Raw genomic sequence first — 19,152 nt, 5'->3', positions numbered from 1 at the left:
TTTGGGATGAAAAAAATATGATACCGAAAAATCTCATTTTATTATCTGTATGATTAACAAAAAAATCATGTCGCACTCTTAATTACCACATTATCACCGATTAACACACAGATTATCACAGTACAGACTATGTATAATTTATCACTCGTAAACATATGCATAAAATGATTTTGAAACTGCTTTGAGGACTAGATTCACATCTCACATTTCTAATCACCAAGAAGACTGATTGATCCCGTTTCACAAATCACAAATTGTCAGCACATATCATATCACATGCAGCAGACATTTATCAAGACGATGACGATTTTATACTAGATTTTAAGAATTTGAAGGATATTTTTTATTTTATAGATTTTTAGTAAATGTGTCGGATGAGCATTGATGAATACATTTATTAAGTTCATAAAATCTTTCTTGTTGAGTCATTAATTTTGGCACCGCATTAGAACATTTCCTGCTTGTTTGGACATACTTAAAACAATAATACAAACATTTACATAATTACTTATTGTTCATTTAATTTCCTGCAAAGAATATCATGCATTTCATTTTTCATTTCAATTCACAACTCAAGAAGAATGACATATTTTGTTGTAGAGTGCTTCAAATTAGATCCTTGGTCCATTGGTCATCTCAGTTCGCTGGCATAAACTGTTCATGAAAATAGTTCAATTAATAAACCTTGATAAATTCCAAACTAACTACGTTAGCCATGAGTGTTAATAATGTGATTCCAATTTAGTTGTGGTTAACTAAATAAGAGGAAGAGAAAAAGGAAAGGTAAAAGTGATAATCCCAGAACTATGATTTATTTTATACAAAATGCAATTTTTTGGTCCGAAAACATAAATTGGAAATTCATACAATTTTGTCATCCTTCTTTTCCAATCAAATTAAATAAAGTACAAAAACCAAAGTGAAAGTGTTTGAATAAATTTTGAAATTTCATTTTATTATTTATATTTTGTTTGAATTCAGGAAATTGATATTGACATTTGAACTGGGACCACAAAGGATCAGCTTCATCTTCAAAGTTGCAATCAGTAAAACGATTGCTTTTTAGGTGGACAATCTAGGCAATGAAAAATCTGTAAAATGGAAAGATGAATATTTTCATGGAATGTAAATTGATTAAATATCTTGTCGCATAAATGGATGCAATTGTATTCGGTATGCTGATAAAGTACGATGATGATTAAATTATGAGGATGTGAGATTATTAATTAAGCGTTAAGTTTCAAGGAAAAGTTGAGAGGAGAAAGGTCAGGAAGGATAGACGACGAGACTTAAGACGTAATAAAGTCAGAATGAAGATTAAGCAGAGTATTTTCGACTGGAGATTAAACAAAGACGAATATTGGTCGAGTAAACAAGTTTGTTCCAAATGAACTTGACGAGCTTCATAAATAATCAATTAACAACTGACGGACTTGACTGAACCGTAAACAAAAAATGTTAACTATATAACAGAATCCAAGTTGAATTGACGTACGAAACAATTGAAAATTTGTAAAACAACACTGGCTGATTAGAATTGAAATTGACGAGGGAAGAAGAGAAACACATAAAATAAATTCAAGTTTGAGGCATGCAAAATTCAACAGTGTTACTCAGCCATGTGGGCGCTCTTACCAACCCACACCCCCCAATACAACTTGATTACAGTCTCGACCCTCTTTTCTGTCTTCCTGGCTAAATTTTTTCCCTCATATATCTTCTAGAACTAGGACATTCGCTATTAATCTTGATCTGATTAATGTTCTGGTCGAATGATCTTTCTGGTCTCCCTCATCTTACAAATCCTACTTCTTTTCTGCATTTTGAGTCATTTATCTGTAATCTCGAACTGACTCATGAGATAGACTTCATCATCGAGGACCTCTTTAAGAACAATAATAGGCCCAAGACCGAATCTCTAGTCTAAATTGCAGACAACTATCTGGGTGGACTGGATAGATTTCATCATCATCAGCTCCCTAACTGGTTTACAACCTTCTCCAGGACAGCATTGTGTTCAGCTTCAAAACCGCTTGTCGAATTTTCGTCATAGCCAACCACAGCAGACCAACTAGGAAATGCCACCCTAGATTTATAGGCCTTTCTTCGTTTAACTCGGAAGTTCGACTGGTCACCAGGAACAGATTTCTAAACGGAAGTAGAACAGCTTATCGAGACCAACTAGGTATATGCCATCCTAGATTTATAGGCCTTTCTTCGACAGGAATCTCAGCTAACTGCAGACCCATTCAATTTTCAAACGGACAAGAGCGTCCCAATACTTCGTATTTGTAAAGCACCACCACGACCACCACCAAGTCAGTTGGGTCAACATCAGGCAGTGGAAGAAATCTGTAACTGTTAGTACAAGAAAACAAAAATACGATTATTTTCATCTTTTCAAAATAATGAATAACAAGGTAGCGCCAGCGAATTATTGCGAACCCCTGAGCGGTTTCGGTCTTGCGACACATATTACAACAATTTCTTATCGTAACGCCGTTTACAGGGGGCAAAATTGAGCATCTATAGTTTTGAGTCTACTTTTCAAAAATATATAAGAAATAACGCACAATATATTATTTTGTTTATTTATTTTTCTGCGGAAAAATAGCGCCAGGGCAAGGTTAGCGACCGTGTGGAACAATGCGGAATTAAGAAATTTGTCCGAGCTGGGCTGGCTGAATCTCCAGAGAAAAAAAGGTCAAAAACAAAATGATAGCCAACCATGGTCAAGAACAATTTATCATTTAAACCTTTAACTATCGTCAGCTATCATTGAGTCACCTCGGTATTCAGGTATTCATGAAAGCTGTGAATGGAGGATTCAGCACGAACCAACTTGGACTTTTTCATCATAACGCTTTGTAATAATAGGATGACTGCAAAGTCATCCGAACGCTATACTCTCAATCCTGACTTGATCTCTCTCTAATTTGTTAACAAAGATTTAACACTAACATAAAAATAAATAGATAATTAAATATTTAATAATTATATAGCGAACAACATTATAGTGCAGGATTTTCCAATTCTGGATTGATTAAATAATTTTGGTTCTCAAGAGGAGGAAGAAATTAAAATCAAAACGGTATCCGCGATGAATACCCGTGCAATTATATAATTATAAAACGCACTATCACAATTTACTGAATGAATTCAAAATTTTAAAAATTGTGGATTTTGATTACAATGTTTTTTTACACTCATTATTGACTTGCTCGGCTGTAGCAATAATGCAATCCATTGTTGAAGAGCACATTATTGAAAATCAAGGTTTTTCATCATCTAAAATTGTATTTAGTAAAAGTACCTATCACTTAAAAGTTAATATTACGTTACTGTTTTTACATAATAGTAAAACTCGCATTTTGGTAAATTAAACCGTGGACTGCAGCCACATTGAATAAAAACCTTGTGGAAATTACTAACTCAAAAGCCAACTGTAAAATTGACGTAGTAAAAGTGATGGTTAAAATAATGCTATATCACTCACTGAAACATTGTTCAAGTTCACTGCTCATGATTATAGCACTAATCACTTGCTGGGATTTTTAACGGGAATGGGGGGGAGGGAATTTATTTTAAAACGCACATATTTCATTGGAGTAAAACGCAGGAACGCACGCGACGCGGCGCGAGATATAAGCACGCACAATACTTTTCGTAACGCAGCAGCGCGGGCGGCGCAATATGTCGTGATACTGTAGATGACTTCCGAATTTGACGCGTTGACGAAATCTTGAAAGACGAATGCTGATGCTGTGAAGCCCATTTTTTTTATATGCCTCATGCTCTCAACTTTAAAATATATGTCTTTCTCTCATTGTCATTGTCACAATTGTGTCACTACCAATTTGGCCTATGTTCTGTTCTGCAGTTTTTAACTGTCACATGTTGTTTTACATGCATGCAAATAACATGACTTGTATAAACTGTTTGCAGGTTTGCACTTTTTTCCTGTTCTCTCAAAAGTTAGAATAGTTTTTTTTGTAAGTTGCCTGGTTTTTCCCTTCCATGCATCCCTAATATAAAATGGATGCCTGACGAGGATGATTGATGATGAAGCATGACTTTGATTTCTGAAATACTTAACCAAAATATAAAACCACAAAGCAACATTTCTTAAAATTCTTTTCAAAAAGTGTATCATAGATAATGAATGAAAACTTATCTAGTAAATGATAATTAAAACTTATGGATTATTATAATGAGCGTCATGTGTGTTTGGAGAATCATTTCGTTTCTGGATGGATTACACGCATTCAGTACAAAGGGTACAAACCTATGTATGCCTTTCTTCTCATTGCTATTGGGAAGTTAATTCTTTCACCCTTTATGAAGATGAAAGATCAAACTTGTCCTTTTATAATTGTCAAATTATATCCTTTTATATTAAGCAGAGTGAGTGCTCGCTTGTGTTACTTGTTTCTGTTGGTGGACAGGTAGTCCAAGATGTCCGAACTATGTATGTATGATTAAAGTGTGACGACGACATGAGTCAACTGGCACATATGTATTACTCAAGACTTAGACTTCAGGTATGAGATGGGTCACAGGTCAGGAGTTAACATGTGGCAGTTGACTCGTGTCGTCACTTTAATGCATATCTATTGTGTACCTACTAGTACCAGTAGTACCTAGATTTTCTAGCCTAGTTTTTTCCCTTACATATCACAACCGATTTAATATTAAATTCGGCCTTATTTTCATCGCTTGGTTGCTGATTTGTATCATAATAATTGGAGATTCTTTTCCTACAATTCACATTGCTGTGCAAAGTAGGGAAGGAGAAATTCCACCATTTGTTAAAACGCCTTAAATATACTTAATTAAATAAAAAGTTGGCTAATTCTTGGTATGTGATGCTTCGAAATCTTTGCTTATGGAACTCTATGTATATGAGTTTGTTTGCCTTTCTTGACCAGAAATGTTACCAATAAAATTAATTACTTGGAGGAATTGAATACAGAATTATTCATAACTATAAATACAACTTTTAAAACTAATTTCCCGCATTTTAGGTAGTACCTGGAATCTAATATTTAAATATACCTACTAAACTTAATTTCCCGACTGCACGTTGTACCTGTAGCTATGTATTATTTCTATTATAGTAAGTTTTCCTAACTATAAAATTTTCATGAAACCAGAAAAAGAGCCAGTGTATGTATACGTAAAACCTTCAACATGACTTGACCAATTTTGTGTATGGGCGAATCTTTTACCGTGATGCAACCCCGATGCGATGCGATCGCTTCCGGCTTGACATGTTAATGGCTGAAGGAAATGACGCGGTGGTGGGCTTTTTCGCATACGATGATAGTGATAGAGCCAAGTTTAAATTCTGATTACGTCTTCGTCTTGCGACAACAATAGCGCGCGCAGCGGCACCGATTTGCGGAAAAGTCGTGTTATTGCTGCGAACAAGGTAAGAAGTATTACTTGTCGGTCTATATGATGATGGTGTCGTTAGGACTGGTGGTGCCTGAGTAGTAGTAGTAATAACTGCATTCCTTGTTGCATTAGTGATCACGGCGGCGTCTGATGACGGCGTGCTAATGGCGTTAACTCTTTCTCGAATTGTCGCCATATCCACGGATGGTACGATTCTGGTGGGCTCATCGGCACAAATCACTTTCAAATTGGCGAGTCCTCCAAGGGATGGATATCTAGAAACTTTAGTTGGAGGCTCATGAACAGATTCCTCGTCCTGCAAGGGAAACAAATTGCGAGGGGGATGCTCAGCGATCAGCAATTCTCTTGTGGTCTACCAACGCGTCATAAGGTAGCGCGAGAGCGTCCCGTCCAATTCCAACTTTGACATCAATCAACGCACGGTCACACATAATAGCCAGTTGTTTGAAACAAGGCTGTCATCATATAGACACGACACGGAGACCACTGTCGCAAGGAGTATAGGAATTATCGGACAAAAGAGCTCTGCAACTACCCTTAGCAATTGGTAAATTATGTAGTTTACTCTTTCGTACTTTGACGCTGGCCTTGTTGGACGTGGGATTTGATAGGACAGATAACATCATTTCGATATCTGCTCCACTCATTTCCGGAAACGTCATTTGTCGCCGAAATTGCCTGCCGCGTTGATAGTCATCGTCATAGTCCTGGCCCAGATTAAAGTCCGGGACGACCTAAGAGAAAAGCGCATAATTATAAACAATGAGTGTCTAAAAATCGTAAAAATAAAATCGAAAACATTGTTCAATAAAGTAGGAAGTCTTGAAAAATTCTAGAAAATTGGTTTTAACTTTTCTTTTACCTGCAAATTAGAATCAACCAAAAACGCTTCCCCCGCACGAATTATTTCGTCCAGCCTTGCCAGTGTTTTTGATGCAGTTAACCTCGCATGTGGGTCCAAAACCAAGAGGGACTGGATCAACTTCACTGTCGGCTGCGACACTGTGTGTTCCCTGAAAAATATCGAAAGTAACAATTAGCTTCATTTTTAACTTAAAGCATTATTCGTCCCAACCACCAAATACGCATTAAAATAGCAATTATAAAAGTGATTTGAATTTAGAACAATAATATATGCAGATTCATCAATTAGTTAAAAATATGTAGGACACAATCAATATTAATTACAAATTAAAATTACAGCAATTTTTAGAAGAATTATTAAATCAATAAATGTGCGCACATACAAATGGAGGGTGTTGGTCAAAAAATAAAGCTACTAATTAATTGAGCAAATTATCAAACTATTAAGTACAAGGTATGATGAATAATATTGAGCTCATGTACAAAAGTGACCTAATGTTATTATTGTCCGGATAAATAGAAGACTTGAGTCCAAAGAGCCACTAAAAGGTAGTAGCAATTCTGCAGAGATGGACGTAAATTTCGTAACCATTACTGTCAATTTAGAAATTTAAGATCAGTACTGGCAAGAAATGTTACTTCCAAAAGTGCAGGCAGAAGAGTAAGGAAGCCATTCGATACAAGTTCTTGTAACTATTCCTATGAATTTCAGGATTTTTGGGTTCGTACCATTAATTAGATTGTTACAATGACTTTGGTAACATTTTTTTACATAAAAACTAAACTCTAATGCTCCCAACAAATTACATATATAATATTATATCAATCCCGAATCAGATTCATAACCGAGACGGAAATTGTGTGAATTTTTGGGCATTGGTCACAGATAACCAAAATACAGATCAGTGATAAGTATGAGAATTTAGTTAATTGAATTTTACAACATTAAATGGTTTAAAGCACATGCTTTAAGTTGTAACACATAACTATTTAATAGAGGATTTTTATAAGTTGTTGATGTAAAGTATAAGTTGAGAATTTCTTTCTGCATAACCAAAGAACAATCGTTTTCTCAAAACGGTATACAATTTACAGAAACAAGAAATTCATAGACAAACAAAATTAAAAATTATACAGTTTAAAAAATAATTAATTTGTCTGACAAAAATGTAAATATTTTTTAAACAATAAAAATGTAAATATTTTTTTAACAGACTAAAAAGGCAAGAAAACGATAACGAACCATCAGTTGGGTGCAAATGCGCTATATAAAGAGCGCATTGCAACCTCCATTGGGCGTCCTGACTGGATTATACTGGGATTGATTGACCGTCAATTCGGTAAGGTCAAAAGTAAAGCAAAAAATAACTTCAATTAAGTAAGAATTGTAATTTCTTATTAGAAATGTAGCGAGTTTGCAGAGAATGATTAACTGCTTGGGATCGAAGACCGCCTTAGACTGACTAAATGACAAGCACTTATCATGTATATCATAAATCTTAATTCGTATACTACAAACTGCTGCCTATCAACATGTGTGAAAATGTATCATGTGTTATACAAAGTTACATCAAGTCCACGAGTGTCGAAAAATAAGGCATAATGCAGCGTAGCGCAAATTTTGGCAAGATATTTTGCCAAAATTTATGATATCGCGTGAGTTGCACACGTGTTACATGCATTTAATTCCATCCCATTTAGTTAGCATAAGACGGAATGCGATACCACAAACAGATAACAAGCGAGCAAGCAATGTCTAAAGTGAGTTATCTTAAATCCCAATAATAATAATAATGAATGTTTCTTAGTGCGCACAATTTTTCCCGATATTTAAAATGAACTTACGATGGAATCGTGTAATCGGCGAGCTTAATTTTGCGGAATAGTTCAGTTGGGCTAGAATCGTAGAATGGGAATTGCCCATACAGCATTGTGTAAAGCACCACGCCCAAGGCCCACATATCTGATGGCTTGCCTGAATATTATAAAACAACTAAATGAAAACTTTGTTCGAATTGGAAAGCGGAGTAAAAATACTTTGCAGAATAATTAATTAATTACTCACCAACATACGGTTTTCCACTGATAACATCTGGAGAAATATACGCTGGAGAGCCTCGCTGGTCTCTAAGTTGTTCATCTTCTGTGCTAAGATGCTTACCCAAACCAAAATTGGTCAGGGTGACCTCCTTGGTATCCTTGTCCAAAACGATATTTCCCAACTTGAGGTCACGGTGAACAACGTTTTGCTAAGTAAAGACAAGACAACGATTGGACCAATTAGATTTGAAAATTTAAAAGTATGTCTAAAATTCAGTAATATAACGCATCTATTTTTATAATTTCAGTGATAACTTACTTTATGTAGATTGTTCACAACTTTGACAACATTATAAAATATCTTGATGGCCAATGATTCTGACAGTTTCTTCTCCTTGATCACAAACTGCTGCAGATTTACCAAGGAGGTATACTCGGGAGAAAAATCATGGGGCATGTAACATCCTAAAACGAGGCATATTCTTTCCTGCATACGCCCCGTGCTGTACCCTTTTCCACCCACATCGACCTCTTCCTCTGCAAGGTCCTATACAAAGACAAACCAGGGAAATATTACTAAACAACTGTTTGCAATTTTTAACATAGAATACGCCTAATTGTAAAATACCTTATACATTCCATAATGCTGAACAACGCCTTTCTGACCGTTGAGCCGTTTTAATAAACTGCACTCCGTATGCAGAAGGATCTTGCCTTGGATGTCGTCAGTGGATTCACCAACAGCTGGGTCGGGGAGGGTCAAAATCTAAAGAGAAATTATGGATTAATTGAATGATTACGAGAACGACTTAACGGGACGATAATTTCAATTAAATGTAGATGTGACGATCGATGAGCCCTTACCTTGACCGTGTAAAACTGGTCCGTGCCATCTTTCCTGGCCAGACAGTGGGTCACACATTTGACGGGAGAGTTACACAATTGGGGTCCGAGGAGGAGGGGTCCAGCTCGCTTCACGTAGGAATTAACATTGTACTTTTGCTTGTCTTCGGATCCCTCTGTTGTGACAAAAAATGATAAATCCATTGTTAAACTACGACTCTTTTCACTATCAAATTATTTAAATTCTAATAAATTTCAAACTAGTGACTAGTTGCTTTATAAAATTTTTAACTGGATGTGATGTAATTTACATGATGTAAACATGCAAAAAGTTTGCAACAAAGTGCATTTGCAAAAAATTGTGCCAAAGCATCATCATGATGCGTGATTCGTGCCAGATCAAGAGTTTGAGATTGGGAATTTGAGATTGAATTGACATGCATGAAACAAGTCACAAGTAGTAAAATTAATAAAACAAATGTTTCTTTACCTGTAAACTCCTCCACAAGGGACATTTTCTAAATATTTCTTAACCTATATACCTATCGAAAAAAACTCTCGTTCCCTAATTCCAATAAAAAACTCGACTACTTCCAGTCTAATCTCTCTCCCTTTTCGCTAACTAATCGTCAACTTCATAAACACAGTTGGGAAAATATTTATCAAGTTGACAATTACCTAACTGTATGAACACAATTAGATAATTTTGTCAACTGCTACCATCTTGGTTTTTTTTAATTGATTACAAAAAAAATAAACTTTTAAAAAATGTTATCTATCCGGTTCCTTTTTAACAGTCCAGTGCCATTGAGATACGAAATGGGAAAATATCTACAGTAAAGGTTGATCACTCCCAATTACTAATTCCAGTGCTGGTCCTGCCTCAAGAACTAGAACAAGTTGGATTTTTTGAGAAATTGTGAGATCGCCCAGCCTGCTCACGTTTTCAAAAACTAGTGATGAATCCATTGTTGTCATTTAAAATTTGAAAGTTAATCTAAATTCCTGCTTCTATAACATTGACGAGATGACGAAGACGACGCTCCTCCAAAAAGGGCTTCTTATTTGTTATTCCACTTTTCTTATATATTTCCGATTTGACGCTCTTTACTACTTCTTATAAACTGTGTGCTCTGTAAGTTTGAAACTGATTTGTTTAAGAAACCAAAACTCTACTGATTTTGGAAGTAAATGGTGTAAAATATGGCGTATTTTACAGCATTTACTATTGCAAGGGGCATAAGAAGGTGGCCATTATGAAATGAATGGGATAAAACCCTATGTTCAAAGTAGTTTCTCAATGCAATGCAATGCAGTGTGTTACGTAGGTACAACTTGGTTGTATGTTGTATAGCTGGGAATAGAATTTGAGATTGGAGTGCCGTGCGCAAAACAGAAAACGTTTTCCTTCAACGACGAACTCGACAAAATTATCGATATGAGATCATCATGGCAGAATGGCTCACCCAGACCTCATTTTTTTAGGTCATGAACTTAATCGGGGCGAAATTTTAGAGAAATTCGGATAAAATTTGTAGCAATTTTAGTCTAAAAATTTTTTGTCAAACTTTGAAGCCATTTCATTTATTTTTGATTTTAATACAACTCATTTTTTAATTAGATTCATTGCAGCAATTCTTCTAATTTTACAAGCTCCATTACTATTTGCATAGCATTGTTTTATTTGATATTTGCTTAAATAAAATCGTATTTTTGTGAATGCACTCTATCCGTCTGCCCTCTAATACAAATGTTCCTTACGCAAAAGGTTCACTATTTGATGTAATGCAACCCAGAGCTCTCAAATACACCCCCAAAGCAAAGCTCTCAACGAATAAACTTTTATAAAAGTTGGTTACAAGGATTTAATAGTTGAACGTGGCAGGATAAAAGCTGTAATGGCAACCAAGTACAAAGCATCATATTCACCAGAACATGAAGAGGGTTGAGATAAAAAAATTACATTCACTTTATGGATGGGAAGTTGAAAACGTTTGAGGTTAAAATTGCCACGCTTTCTGCTATAAAAGCTTTTAGTTCATATGCTCGTTAAACTAAAGGTAAAATTACTGGTTAAATTTGAACGAATGTTTTAACCGTATAAATAAATACGATGGATGATAAAACGCAATTCGTAAAAAGAGATAAGTATTGTTGTAATCTGCATGCATAGCTTAACTGCCAATATTATTAGCGTATTGCATGCATGCAGAATTAATCAAGCAGTTCTGAATCCTCTCTGAGAACGCGACGCATACAGAATTCATGGATTTTGGATGACTACGTAAATGCGATTTTCTACTTGTGATGTGTTCAAGTTGGTTTAGTTGGAAATAGCTGTGACGTTTCGTAAGTACTGATCGGTCGTGAAAAATGCAGTTTAGCGAACATGTGCAAATATGCAGTAAACGAATGCACTTTATTTATTCGAGTTAACCTTTGTTCAAGTATGTTGTTAAACGTTTTTGCATGAAAATATTTTATAACGAGGATGTTAACTTTCAACCACCTGGATTTGCATAGAGTTACGTGTTTTGTGGTTTCAGCATTTATATTTTAATCCCAACGGAAAGTTTGCATTTATACAAGTAAAAGCGTTTGAGAGTTATTTATAGGATGAGAATTAATATCAATTCGTTTACTGAAAATTACTGGAGATATAAATAATCAGCACTTTTCGTTATTAATTAATTGCGCAAGATAAGTTATATAGCTTTAGAAGAACATGATAAGCAAAATTGCGCAGATGTGGAATTTCTCACTTTAATCTTGCATATTTTACGCATGAAATACGATTTTAGTTTAATTCCATCAAGGTTTAAGTTGTCAGTTTTGACCTTTTTCCTTGTGACCCGCATGGGTCATATCAAATCTGAAACGTTTCTGTGCAAAATAAGCATTTACATACATTCAGCAAAATATGACCGACCTCAACAAAACCCATGTCCACAATACGGCTTATCTCATCATTCTCCTGAAACATATACAATTGACTGTAAATATATGCATACACCCACGACATGTGATGTGATGGTAATTCTCGAACAGATAAGAGTTATCACTTTATCAGGCATAAATTGTTTGGTGGAAATCGCATCCAATGAACTATGAGTATTATAAAGAGCCGAATTTTCCACTGCAAAGGGGACCTGTTAACAATTACGTGTATGCAAATATCTACTTGATTATTTGTTTTACATCATGCATCCAGTTTATCTATCACATCACGCACAAAGCCACGACCAACGTAATTCCCATTAACTGAATTAGTAAAGTATTAATGATGCACTTGTTGGAATTATGGCATCATGCATACTGGTTTAAAGGGCCATGACCAGTAATGCCATGCATCTACTGGTCGCCAAGGTCGGCGAAAGGATTTGTCTGGATTTTTGACATAATCATTATTTAACTCTTGGTTCAATTAATTTAATGATGAAATGATCAACTTTCTCGGGAAATACATTTTTTTAATTTCAGGGTAAAAAGTTAAATAAATTATGACAATTGAACATCTTCGATTGGAATTTGATAAATTATTTAAAACGTTTCAACTTTATATGACCTAAAAGTCAAGTAGTACTTGACTAATGGCGTCGCAATTTGCTTTGTTTATCAACTCATGTGTCATGTGTCAAATTAAATGTACATTTGTATTTATTGCATAAATAATTGTAATATATTTTGCTGTATTTTATGATTTTATTGCTTGCGTAATTATCGGGATCTATTATTTGGAGGAAATACTTGCCGGAAAATGTCATTTAATTTCCTCCTTGATATATTCATTTTATAAATTCCTCATAGTTCTCAAATATAAATTTGAATAGAATTTAAGCAAAAATTGCAACATTTCATACAAATTCATGGAATCCATTCATTATCAGAAATCAGAAACCGTTTCGCATGAAATAAGGATATGTTGACTTTATATGAAGTGTCGGATTGGTATTTATCGTTTGTGGACATTTCATAGCATTTGTACGCACCATTCAACTTCAAAGATGACTCAGACATCTTTGCGAAAATGGGAATTATTGAAATTTGAGAAAAGTCTCAACTTTCTCATCTCGTTGATTCTTAATGTTGAACTCCTAAACTTATAGCATCCATAGCCAGACAGATTTGAACAGTTAGCAACTGAAGTTTACGAATACGTTCAGTTGTGGGCATCATATTTCTTAAACGACCCAAAATGAAAGGACGGAAACGGAAATACCCTCTGCTTATATAAATAGGCCCTCATGAACTGTAAACGTTTTGTAATCCAGCTGACATTTTTTTCCACGCCACCTGCGAGTGTAAATTATTTGATGATGGTAATTAATTTGCTAATTTTTCGGGCAAATATGGCTTTCCATTATGAATTTGGCATACGACGTAAATTTGTTTTTTATAATCTCGACTTCAAATTATTATTTGAGATTCAGGTAACTTGCACTGGATAAAGCTGCAAGATGAGACGAAATAAATACTAATAATAAGATTCTCAATTTCTAATAAAACTACGCATAGGTATGCATCCGTTCTAGATTTAATCTCACATTTTTTACAACAAAGGATTTCTCAGTCAGACAAAGACTGGAACAAAGATTCGCCCAGAATTCTCCAGCAACTAGAGAACATTTGCTTCTCCAAAAATAAATGTACTCCATGCACCATTCTAAATGGGTGACCTTGCCGTTTACCAGATAGTCTCACCTTCCCTCTACTTAACCAAAGGTAGTAAACAGAAAATAGAAGTCTTCGTCTCAAGAAATTCCAGACAAGGAACTCGATCTGCAAAATAAATTACGCAATTCCTTCCAGAATTTCACACAATAGATTGACATCAACACATTCAATTTTATGACGCAATATCAAATTTAACAAACAATGATTATGCGGAATTTTAGGTATTTGCTTCTCTTTGTACTTTACCACTTGATTCATATGTATTTATTTTTCACTACTCTAGTTCATGATTTAAAGAACGTTCCCTAATTTATGAGTAATGGAAAACTTTGGTAATTAAGTGTGTAATCAGTACAAGAGTCCAGTCCTGAGTCCACTCATCGCTCGGCCGTTGCACATTACTCATTACATTACTTGATGAGTACGTCATTTAATGCGTTCCGTGAAGTTACGCCCTCGCTCTGATTCATAAATTAATTTCATGACTTTCGTACTCCTGCCCAAAATCACAGTTGGGTGATAAGGTCATGTTATTTGTGCTTTAGGTACGCACCAACTTTTGTTGTCACACACATTTGTAGCGTGTATGATTTGCATTGTAAATACAAATACAACGCTTGGGTACCAAAAACATGGTTGACTTGTAACGTCATCATCGTTGGGGTTCGTCTGCCTATTCAGTTCCGTTTATAAACGAAAAAAGCATGAATAATGCATAACGTTTGGAGCAAACGTTTTTTATTAATCCGGTGACCACGTAAAAAATCATGATTCCCAAACCATGCTACCCTTTAAAAACCAAGTAATATAGGATCCATGCTAAAACCCAGCTTTGTTCTGTTTATCATTTTATGTTATACATATGAACAAAGAACTGTAGTTGCATTTTACAAATTCTTATGTAGAAAGGAACCGAGTTAAATATATCAATTTCACAATAATTTTAATAGAAAGACGAAAAATTAGTGCGTGAATATCTGTATTTTTGCAGACAGAAGAGCACAATATTATTGCACCTGTCTGTTCCTTAAATAATTGCATGAAATGGTCAAAGTCTCTGCTTTAAGGTGAGAGACAAAGACAAATAAATGTATCTTTCTGCTAACCCAAAGCACCCAGAAAATGCCTCCGTCTTCATAACGCTAAAATTTGACCCGTCTCCTCGTTGCAAGAAGGAAATACATGGACCCTACTTCCCGTTGTATGTATTTATCAACCCAACTTCCAAGAACCCTGTGGATTGGATATGCAGTCAACAATGAAATATGTAATGGAATCTGGAAGGGTCGGGATATTGGAGCCTTATTTTCAAAATAACTATGAGAAAAAGCAAGAAATACATAAGTTCTCCTAATCAACCGAGGGTCCTTCCTTTTGCCTCTCAAAATATGTGGAGTCCTTCAGCCGTGCCTTTCTTGTAGATTAGATGGGAAGATCTTTTGCTGGCTATAGGTTGGGCTATTAGTGAGGTCAACAAAACTACAACGTTTTTGGGCTATGCATTTAGTTAGCCAGCCCAACAAGGCCAAAATAATAAATAGAGAAACATAGTCTTGCTCTTCTCTAAACTTCTGAATGAGTGATTGGCTATTGGGAGCATATTTGGAATATGAAACGGCTGAAGGATGAGAATTCATGAGAACTATGAGGAAAATTACAGACTCAACAGACATATGTAAATATGGAGGAAAATTGGAAAAACACACTATTTGTGACGATTTCGATATCAATTTAATCGAAATAAACATTTTATTAAGTTTGAAAATAAAGATCTTTTTAAGTCGTTCTACAAATATTGTCACGATTCACGATTATCTTTTAGGCTGACTTATTATTAGTAAAAGGCTACACACAGGACACTGGACAGTACAAGAATATCTTTGCTTCACACAGTTCTAACGATCCTAAGTAATTACAGTCAATGTTGAATAATTGGTATGCACAGCTAATTTTAGTTACATTTTGTTCTGTCATGTCAGAAATAAGTCTTAAGAATCTACTAAACATATTCATTATGGCATTATCGCATAGGCAAGACTGTAGTGAAATATTGTTTGGTTTGTTAACAATGTAAATGGCAGTCACTTTTGCAATATGTATGTCTAGCACAATTCCATAGTATTTTTATTACATTCTAAACACGCCGAATGTGGTGTCCGGAATTGGAGCGTTGAGGGCAGCGCTGAGAGAGAGACCTAAAACCTTTCTAGTATCCTTAGGATCGATAATTCCGTCGTCCCATAATCTAAATTTATTCACACAAATTATGAAATTGGTATTACATTTGATGTTTATTAATGAAATTACCGAGCGCTAGAGAAGTAAGGATGCCCTTCTGCTTCAAATCTCTGAATAATTGGCTGTTTTAAAGCTTTCTCCTCCTCAGCAGTAAACTGAATCGTTACAAAATTATTAATTGATTAATTTTTTATGATGAATTAGTTTAAAAAACGCACAGTTTTTCCTTCCCGAATCCTCTGATCTCTAGTAATTTGCGCCAACACGCCAGCAGCTTGTTCACCACCCATCACAGAAATTCGAGCGTTTGGCCACATATATAAGAATCGGGGACTGTGATTCACGGAATAAAGTATTTTGAGCAAATTAAGAAATTTTTGCATTTCACTAATTTGCCATTACCTGTACGCTCTACCACACATTCCATAATTGCCAGCACCGTACGACCCTCCGATGATTAGAGTGAGTTTGGGCACCTTTGCGCTAAAGAAATTAAAGTGATACCATTTGATACAAAAGGACTGATGTATCCTAAAGATATTACACTTTTCAAAACATTGACACTGACTTACCAGGATACCGCAGTGACCATTTTTGCACCATTTTTAGCAATTCCACCCCTTTCTGCATCACGACCGACCATGAATCCTATCCAGAAGAAATAGTTTAAAAGTTTGATCTATAAAATTTTTATAGTCTTGAATGTTGTACCGGTGATATTTTGGAGAAAAATTAAAGGAATCTTTCGTTGGCAGCAGAGTTGAATAAAATGTGTTCCCTGAAACCAATCATAATAATTATGGACGAGTCAATTATTTTGGAACTTATACTAAATTTAGACATTATGTATTACCTTCAGCGCAGATTCTGAAAACAAAACCCCATTATTTCCAATTATGCCTACAGGATGACCATAAAGACGAGCAAATCCGGTGACCAGTGTTTCTCCGTACTTTTCTTTAAATTCATAAAATTCTGATCCATCGACAATTCTTGCAATGACCTAAAAACAGAGAGAGCAATTTAGTTTGTTTGAATCTCTTTGTGTAGTGCATAAGCAATGGATTTTCATATATGTACGAACCTCGCGAACATCGAAAGTTTTCATTAAATTTGTTCCCACAATTCCGTACATCTCTTCAGGGTCGTATAATGGTTCTTTGACAGTATGAAGAGGAGCAAATTGTTTTGGAGGGTGCTTGAAATTTAGGTTTCCCACAACATTCCGAGCTATTTGAAGAGCATCTTTATCGTTTAAAGCGTAGTGATCTGTTACACCAGATTTTCTATGGCAGGAAACAATAATTTGATTAATGCGTATATTTTACATGATACTCCGTAGATAAGACATTGCACGCACCCACAATGAAGATCAGCACCTCCTAAATCCTCGGCAGATACATCTTCTCCTGTAGCAGCTTTGACAAGGGGAGGTCCTGCGAGGAAAATGGTTCCCTGATTTTTTACTATGATACTCTCGTCCGCCATCGAAGGGACGTACGCACCTCCAGCCGTACAACTACCTGGAATAAGGCACAAAGGTAAGTTATGCGGTAAAACCTATAAGATTGGGCTTCGTAGCGTGGCGTCAGCAGTGTCGTCCAGCACACAAGGAGAACTGATAAGAAATGTGTGCATGGGTCGAATGCTTAACTGACGCTACCGAGGCTCGCAAGTCGAATGCAAATGTAAAGTAATACATATATCACATACCAAGTACCACTGCAACCTACAAAATCGAAGACGTTAAAATTAAAACGGGATTCGTAAATTTCCACACAGATTTTTATTGTAATTCACTTCCTCACCCACCTGACTAATTCCCATAGAACTCATTCTAGCCTGATTGTAGAAGATCTTGCCGAAATGTTCACGATCTGGGAAAACTGCAAAAAAAGGCGTTAATTCATTTTAAATTTGAAGAGGATAGGTTCATTCGCTATTCGAGTATTAAAATTCGAACCTTCTGCTTGTCGTGGCAAATTGGCCCCACCAGAATCCACCAAATAGATGCATGGAAGACGGTTCTCCATCGCAATTTCTTGACTACGAAGATGTTTCTTGACTGTGATTGGATAATACGACCCCCCTTTGACTGTGGCGTCGTTCGCAATTATCATGCATTCCACTCTAGAAATACAATGAACAACATTCATTGTTTGGATGTTACTCCACTCCCTCCAGTTATTTTCTTAGTACCCGTTAACTTTCCCAATTCCGGAAATGATCCCACCCGCAGGAACATCCTCATCCCCGTATAGCTGATACCCAGCAAATTGTGACTAAAACCAAACCAAATTGTTAAATTCTACAGCATAACAAACTTTACATGCATACAAGAACTTATATACCATTTCCAAGAATGCGGAATCATTATCGAGTAAACACTGGATTCTTTCTCTGGGAAGAAGTTTGCCTTTCGATGTGTGGCGTTGGATTGCTTTAATTCCACCTCCTTCGATAATTGTCGACACTTTCGAACACAAGTCGACGACAACCTTTTTCATGGACTCGTAATTCTCCTGTTAAAAAGATAAATGCATACGCAGTATTATTGCCTTCATTCTACACCTTTGTATCAAATTGTAATTCATTTTCCGCAGTAAATCACCTGGAACTCTGGACTTTTGGTGTCCTGTTCTGTCCCAATTTTTGGTAATGCGTCCAAGTGGAATCCACATCTTTGATGAAAATATAACTGCTTCTTCCCCAACAGTGATCTCCACACCTAATATCAATCATAGGTTATTATTAAAACAACTTTAACTATTTATATATTAGTAAAATATGACAAGTAAAAGATAATTATTTCCCAACCTGCTTACTAACTTTTAAGCTGCCCCTCATACTGGTTAAAAATTATAATGGGAGAAATTAATCAATCTTGCAGCTTCAAATTTATTATCTACAACAGAGAAAAAAGATTATCGGACCCGGTGTTGCACAAAATTGAGCTAAAAGGATTGAGCAGCTCGGGTAATGAAATCACAAGATTTTACAATTCCCATCCGCACTCAAGATATTTGTAAGACTTGCACTCATGCAAAATTTGCGAGCTATTATGTAAAAAAAATT

At 35.6% G+C, this 19,152-nt stretch overlaps 2 protein-coding genes across 3 annotated transcripts; both read right to left on the bottom strand.

The window, feature by feature from the left end:
- Nucleotides 1–332: 332 nt before the first annotated feature.
- Nucleotides 333–10,484, bottom strand: LOC110862541 (serine/threonine-protein kinase 40). Of its 2 annotated transcripts, XM_035845639.1 has the most exons (10): nt 9,656–10,484; nt 9,187–9,341; nt 8,951–9,088; nt 8,642–8,869; nt 8,348–8,531; nt 8,128–8,257; nt 6,281–6,431; nt 5,994–6,152; nt 5,446–5,713; nt 333–2,358 (listed from the first exon to the last, which is right to left on the bottom strand). In XM_035845639.1, exons 1-10 carry the CDS (start codon nt 9,678–9,680, stop codon nt 2,234–2,236), a joined length of 1,563 nt encoding a protein of 520 aa, XP_035701532.1. In that variant the 5' UTR covers nt 9,681–10,484; the 3' UTR covers nt 333–2,233. The 2 variants fall into 2 exon arrangements, with proteins under 2 accessions (XP_035701532.1, XP_021967443.1); XM_022111751.2 differs by lacking the exon at nt 333–2,358 and having other exon boundaries at nt 2,559–5,713; nt 9,656–10,483.
- A 5,063-nt stretch (nt 10,485–15,547) lies between these two features.
- On the bottom strand, nt 15,548–19,058 carry LOC110862517 (methylcrotonoyl-CoA carboxylase beta chain, mitochondrial). The gene is made up of 16 exons (XM_022111717.2): nt 18,895–19,058; nt 18,689–18,805; nt 18,429–18,599; nt 18,277–18,359; nt 18,041–18,207; nt 17,890–17,963; nt 17,791–17,806; nt 17,438–17,600; nt 17,162–17,363; nt 16,931–17,080; nt 16,789–16,855; nt 16,650–16,725; nt 16,480–16,560; nt 16,296–16,410; nt 16,147–16,232; nt 15,548–16,084 (listed from the first exon to the last, which is right to left on the bottom strand). The coding sequence occupies exons 1-16, from the start codon at nt 18,922–18,924 to the stop codon at nt 15,967–15,969; spliced, it is 1,716 nt and encodes a 571-aa protein (XP_021967409.1). The 5' UTR covers nt 18,925–19,058; the 3' UTR covers nt 15,548–15,966.
- Nucleotides 19,059–19,152: the final 94 nt, after the last annotated feature.

The sequence above is a fragment of the Folsomia candida genome, unplaced genomic scaffold (genome assembly GCF_002217175.1).
Source record: "Folsomia candida strain VU population unplaced genomic scaffold, ASM221717v1 Fcan01_Sc060, whole genome shotgun sequence".
NCBI classification, from domain to species: domain Eukaryota; kingdom Metazoa; phylum Arthropoda; class Collembola; order Entomobryomorpha; family Isotomidae; genus Folsomia; species Folsomia candida.
This window is presented reverse-complemented; position numbering and strand designations above follow the sequence as displayed.

Coding starts and splice junctions, on each gene's coding strand:
- LOC110862541 (XM_022111751.2), bottom strand. CDS start 9,680: ATGTCCCTTGTGGAGGAGTTTACAG. Junction 9,089..9,186: donor ACCAGTTTTACACGGTCAAG/GTAAGGGCTCAT, acceptor ATTTCTCTTTAG/ATTTTGACCCTCCCCGACCC. Junction 8,532..8,641: donor TTGTGAACAATCTACATAAA/GTAAGTTATCAC, acceptor GTCTTTACTTAG/CAAAACGTTGTTCACCGTGA.
- LOC110862517 (XM_022111717.2), bottom strand. CDS start 18,924: ATGAGGGGCAGCTTAAAAGTTAGTAAGCAG. Junction 18,806..18,894: donor GCTTAAAAGTTAGTAAGCAG/GTTGGGAAATAA, acceptor GATTGATATTAG/GTGTGGAGATCACTGTTGGG. Junction 18,600..18,688: donor CCAAAAGTCCAGAGTTCCAG/GTGATTTACTGC, acceptor TCTTTTTAACAG/GAGAATTACGAGTCCATGAA.